Below are 6,281 nucleotides of genomic sequence, written 5' to 3' on the forward strand. Positions count from 1 at the left end.
GATTCAAGAGGAAGTAACCAACATGTAAGAGGAAGGTCTAAGAGCAGAGGAAAGTATCAGTCTAAGCCTCGACCTGATAAGAACAACAAAGGTTGTTTTATCTGTGAAGATGAAAGGGCACTGGAAAAGCGATTGTCCAGAGAGGAGGCTATAAATGTTTTACAAATACTGCATCTGAGTATGAGCAACCAATGATTTCAAGTGTTAGCACTCATGACACAAAGAAATGGTAGATTATGGACTCGGATTGTTCATACCACAGCACACCAGACAAGGAAATCTTATTTGACTTCAATGAGCTTGATGGTGGTAAAGTGTTGATGGCTAACAACAGATATGCTAACAACAAGGGGATATGAAAGGTTTAGATCAAGAATTCGGATGGTTCAGAAGTGATACTCAAAGATGTTAAATACATGCCAGATGTGAGTAGAAATCTTATTTTCTATGGGATGTTTGAGAAGTCAGTTGCAAGTACAGGGGAGAAGGCTTCAAGGTTCAGTTTTACAAAGCTGAAAGGAAGGTGATATCAAGAGAATATCACAAAGGGCTCTACTACATCAAAGGCGAGGTCACTAAGGCTGAAGTAAATGTGCCAAGAGAAGAGAAGGTGAGTATATGAGCAAGGAAGTCCAGAAAAATGAGCGGGGAAGTCGGTTAAGGGAGCTGAAAAGAAGAAGCCAAGGAACGTGACTTTCAGAAAGAATCGGATTCAAGGACCAACCGCTTATGGCTATAAGTGGATGGGGTCAGTAGCTCAAGGTGGATACTCTTCTATGACAGAAAGGTCAAGAGAGAATGAATCTAAGGTGAGCAGAGAATAATCAAGAGCAGAATCGAAGGTAGCTCAAGCGGAAAAAGATAAGACCAAGAAACATTGTTCAAGAAGGAGGAATCAGGGGTTTGATGGATTCAAGAAGGATTCTGAGGGTTGCATTTGTTTGAAGTGAGTGAAGTAGAATGTGAGTCTTTCATAAAATCAAGAGAGTCTATCCAAGATCAGAAGCATGATAGGAGTAAGCAAGGAGGCTTCTTGGATCAAAGGATACCGAGTCAGAAGTTGCAGCAAAGTTGCATACTTTTCAACGCTCACTAAAAGGGGAAACAATCTCAGATAACTATGATGGCTTATGGTGGATTTTGCAGGATTGAATCGATATGGTAGAGTTAATTTGTCTAAAGCCTGGAAATGTAAGGTTGCGTTGCAGCGTGGAGAGTTATCTGGTAGAGTTTCTAGAACTGTGTAAGTAGAGTCACAAGTTCCAGGTGGAGTAGTTGAAGAAAAGTTTCAGAAGTAGTTCGACTGAAGACGAGTAACTGAGAAAGAAAGAAACTAGAATGATTACGTTTTAAGAAAATGAAGACCCCAAAGACGCGGGGCAAGCATCTACAAAGCATGGTAGGTTGGATAAAAAGTGGAAGCGCAAGTGAGCACATGCATAGGTGACCTAACGCTTAAGGTGGATATTATTGGAAATGTGGATTCGGTCATGGATGGAATTGCCATGGGCAACTTCGTGGATGGGTTTGGTTATGTGCACTTGGGAACATATGCAATTCCGTAGATGCCTCATTCCAAGTTATGTTGGCCAACTAAAGTATATTTCGTGTTAGGTTTTTAAGAGACCATATATAAAATCTCTAACCTAATTTGTGTCTCATAATCTCTAAAATATATAGAAAGAAGCTCTCTACAAAATCTAGAGAAAACAAAAAGAGGAATTCTACAAGATTTCAAGAAAGACAAGTACAAAACTCAAAGGCAGTCCTCAGTTCACGGACGTGGGAATCACGGACTTGGAAATCGAGGACGAGGGAACCGCGGTGGACGTGGCTAGAGTTTTTTCCCCTATCACTAATTTCAATCGAATGATCCGATTGTTTCTGGTTCATTTATGTTCCTATTTCTTTTTAATCTTTTGTAAAATTGTATGACTATTGTCATGACCGTATTTTGTAACCGTATTTGCATTAAAAAAAAACTCAAAGGCAGTCAAGGAAGAACTGGAAGCTGAGCAAAGGACAAGAAGGAGACAATATAGAAGTAGTGAGAGAGTGAGAAGCTACCTTAGACAAGAGAAGAAACAAAGTTCTAGTCTTTATGTTCTTACAGTGTGTTGGTATTGTACTCTCATTCTGTGATCTCCTTTGTCATTCTTTCTTAAAAAAGAGAGAAATTATGTGCTAACATAACAATAATATAAGAAAAGAAAATGTTAAGTACATAATCATTAAATTTATATAAATACAAAAACTTAAAAAATATTTAAATGGTCTGAATAATAACTTTTATATTTGAAGATTTACACTTTAACTCTTTAAAAAAATAAAAGGATAAAGAATTATTAAAATACAAAAACTCTTAAAAGAAATAAAGGATTAAGCGCTGTTATTGGAGATGCTCTTAGAAAGGTTTTACTTTTTGTTAAAGACGGTTATTCAAAACCTACAAAATGCTATCATGGGATCTTTGGTCTCCACACCTTGTAGATTATTTGATTAAACAAATGTGGCTGTTAATTTGTGCACCAAAATTTAAATCATTTATTGAATCAACAAAAACTGACACTCCACTTAAGGTGTGTGATCAGAGTCTATTAGGCCTCAGTCAATTCTATCTTATTTTTAAAATACTAATCCAAAACTTTGGAATCCAGAATTGATTGACTGGACAAAAAGTGAATTCATTGACATATAACACTTTTGTGCTTTAAAAAAAATCATATTTTGTGCTAATTAGTTATACATGTTGCTGAAAAATGAAATGGGTTCTCCAAAACTATCCGTGATGTCAAAGCAAAATCAGCTAATTTAATGACCACCACATGCTCAACTCGACCAACTCAAAAACCTTTAAGCAACAGCTAAAAGTAGTTAACTGAAAACCATCACATAATGAAAAATATTTTACTCTCTAGCATACACCTTACCCTTTCCATGGTGAAAAATATTCAACTTAAAACGTTACCAAAACGCGATGAAAAAAAAACACGAAACCAAATCCATCATCTCCCATCGGTTTTAGTTACCGGTGGATGAGAATATAGACGAAGTAGTAGTAGTCTCATGCGGTCTACTATAAAACCTAGCTGAATCCACAAAATCCTCAAACTCTCCAACATTACCACTTCCATCATCTACAAACATGCTATCATTCTTGTCTAAAAAATCCGGCGCAGGTACAGCTTCCGGCGACGGTTGCTGCTTCTCTAGATACATAACCACTTGTCTCATCGTAGGCCTAACCTCAGGTGAATTGTTAGAACATAGAAGCCCTAGTTTGATAACCATGACCACTTCCTCCTCATCAAACTCACCGTTCAATCTCCTGTCCACAACATCTCTAATGTCTCCACTTTGCCACCTTGACCAAACCCAATCAACCATTACAAGCTCTTCAGGTAACGCATTTGTTTCTATAGGTCTTCTACCACAAGCTACTTCCAACAGAACCGCTCCAAACGCGTAAACATCCGTGCTTGTTGTTAGCTTTCCTGATTTAGTAAGTTCTGGTGCTAAGTACCCAAACGTACCAACCACTCTTGTAGCTCCCGGGTTCGACCCATGCTCATATAACTTCGCAAGACCAAAATCTCCAACCCGCCCGTTCATCTCACCGTCTAACAAAACGTTTGCGGCTTTAATGTCACGGTGAATAACCGTTTGTTCCCATCCTTCATGGAGGTAGAGTAAACCAGAAGCAACCCCTTTGATAATTTTGAAACGTTGCTTCCACGTCAAGATAACTGTAGGGTTTTCGTCGAACAAGTACATGTCTAAGCTTCCATTAGGCATGTAATCATAGACCAGAAGCAAATCTTGTCTCCTTCGACACCAACCTAGTAACTGAACAAGGTTCCTATGCCTGAGGTGACCAATGCTCGAGACTTCAGACATGAACTCTCGTACACCTTGTCTTGACTCGTGAGAGATTCTCTTGACTGCTACAAACTCGTCTGAATCTTGAAGCTTTCCTTTGTATACTTTCCCAAACCCACCAGACCCGAGAAGCTCCTTGTCCCCAAAACCATTAGTAGCTTTCTTCAGCTCTCTATAAGCGAACCTATGCGGACCAAACTCAAGCTCCCATTCTTCAACTCTGTCATCATCTTTCGCCCTTTTTATAAAAAACATCGCTCCCGCAACAAGAACCGTGATTATCAAAAGACAACACGAGAGAGACACTCCAAGGATCAAGCCAGGGCTCTTCTTGTTCTTGTTTGGACGAGGAAGCCGAGGGAGAGATGGCAAAGACAGAGACAAAGCTTCTCCACTCATGTTAAAGTTCCAACCTAAGATGTAATGGGAACTAGCTAGCAAACCGGTCGAAGCAGAGAAACCAACATACATTTCATCTCCAAAGACAGAAGACAGATCTACATTGTAAGAGAGAAGAGATAACTTTGGTTTCTCGGAAAATGGAGAGAGCTTAACATCTAACCTCTTCTTGTTTGAATCATAATCAACCCAAGCTTGAAACACTCGACCACTGTCTAAGAAAAACTCTTGTTTGGTTGAATTAGGTAGAAAATAGCCAGCTGGAGTTGAATTACTTGATTCAAGAGTGTTTATATCGATGCCAACGTGGTTATCATCGATATCATCAAAGTCCAAGTCTCTGACAGTATCAAACTCCACAGCTAAGAAGTGGCTGGATACGTTAGCTCGGCTTGAATTCCAAAGGCCTAGGTACTGACTAGGAAGAGAACCACGAAGATCTGGAGTTGACGTGATGGCGAAGGCAAGTCCGTGGCCTCCAAGCGTGACGTACTCTGGAACCATGACGATTACAAAAGAGGTGGAGAAGGAGAGAGTTCGGTTTTGACCGGGTGGCTTGAACCGGATTGGTGAGGAGTAGAAGGCGTGACCGGTCATGCGACTTGTGTCTGTTGTGAGCCTGAGGGCTCCTGTGTCGGCTATCCCCGTAACTCCGGACATGATTAGATTTGGAGAGGCGGTTTTGAAGCCAACGAAAGAGAACTCTTGAGTTATGGATGAAGCCAAGTGTGTGAAGCAAATGAAGAGTAGCCAGATGAAGACATAGGTCTCCATCAATAATGTTTTTTAGGTTTTGGATTCTTTGCAAGATGTTTCCTTGTGAAAGAAGTATAAAGAGATTATATATGGTTGATATAAACTGTTAGGTTCTAGTTCTAACGTATGGTGGATTAAGAAGAGGAAGAACTGATGGTGTGGATTATGAAAGCATGTGATGCTGAGAATGATGTTGGTGATTCAGGAACATGAGATTATTTCTAGACAGATTACAGTATTAACTACTTTCATTATTTAAACAGCAAACTGAACTTACTTAAACTATGATTATACGAGGTTAGTACTATTTAACATATCGAGGTTGTTAACTTCTGTCGAGATCGTCGGTACTGATTAATTTTTTTTTGTATTGATTAATTTAATTGATGACTTTTAACTTCATGAATTTCATATGTATATATCCCATCTGCATTTAATTTCGGAATATGTGGGGATATGTAAACAATTTGTGTTCGTAATATGTCTTCTTAGAATAGTCAAGTCGTTTTGGACCAGTGGTAAATGAATTCCACTTGAAGCTTCCATCGATCTTATTAAAAGAGAAGTACTCATTTAAAAATACCATTTAGTTTTCACTTTTATTTACACTTCATGCCACTGTAGTATTAATTAAATTTCTTATTTTTATGCTTGTCTTTTTCACTTTAGTTAATGTGTTTTCCAAAATTAAATACACAACTAAATAATACTTTCTATTTTAATACTATTTTAATACTTTGTTTTTTTTTTCACTTAGATTAATGTGTTTTCCAAAATTAAATTTGAATTAAATACACTTCATTAACTTCTCCATTAACTTTTCATAGAAATTATAATATCAACTTTTCATAGAAATTATAATATCAACTTTTCATTTAACGAATCTGAACGAAAAATATTACCAAATTTGAACCGAAACTAGATAATATCCAAACGGATTTTTACCATTTTGGTATCTAGAGAACCATAACCAAACCTGATCCGAACGAAATATTTTGGATATTCGAATGTATTTAAATCATATTTATATACTTCAATATGTTAGTTATTTTTAGAGTTAATATCAAAGATATAAGCTATTTTAAAGTTGTTTAAAATATTTGAAATATAAAAAATAGTCAAAAGTAAACATCTAAAATAGATAAACAATAATCAAAACACCAAAAATACTTAAAATATATATTTATTCTCATCCAAATATTCAAGTTAAACATATTTTTAATATTTAATGTAGGTATTTTGGCTTA

General features: G+C 37.1%; 1 protein-coding gene across 1 annotated transcript; it reads right to left on the reverse strand.

Annotated features, from left to right (window-relative positions):
* Window positions 1-2,893: 2,893 nt before the first annotated feature.
* Window positions 2,894-5,250, reverse strand: LOC108852385 (L-type lectin-domain containing receptor kinase S.4-like). Its single transcript, XM_018625884.2, has one exon. It carries the CDS (start codon window positions 5,050-5,052, stop codon window positions 3,022-3,024), a length of 2,031 nt encoding a protein of 676 aa, XP_018481386.1. The 5' UTR covers window positions 5,053-5,250; the 3' UTR covers window positions 2,894-3,021.
* Window positions 5,251-6,281: the final 1,031 nt, after the last annotated feature.

Source organism: Raphanus sativus, chromosome 4 (assembly GCF_000801105.2).
Source record: "Raphanus sativus cultivar WK10039 chromosome 4, ASM80110v3, whole genome shotgun sequence".
Taxonomy (NCBI): Eukaryota; Viridiplantae; Streptophyta; class Magnoliopsida; order Brassicales; family Brassicaceae; genus Raphanus; species Raphanus sativus.

Excerpts from the sequence above, each read along its gene's own strand:
- LOC108852385 (XM_018625884.2), bottom strand. The coding sequence starts at position 5,052 with ATGGAGACCTATGTCTTCATCTGGCTACTCTTCATTTGCTTCACACAC.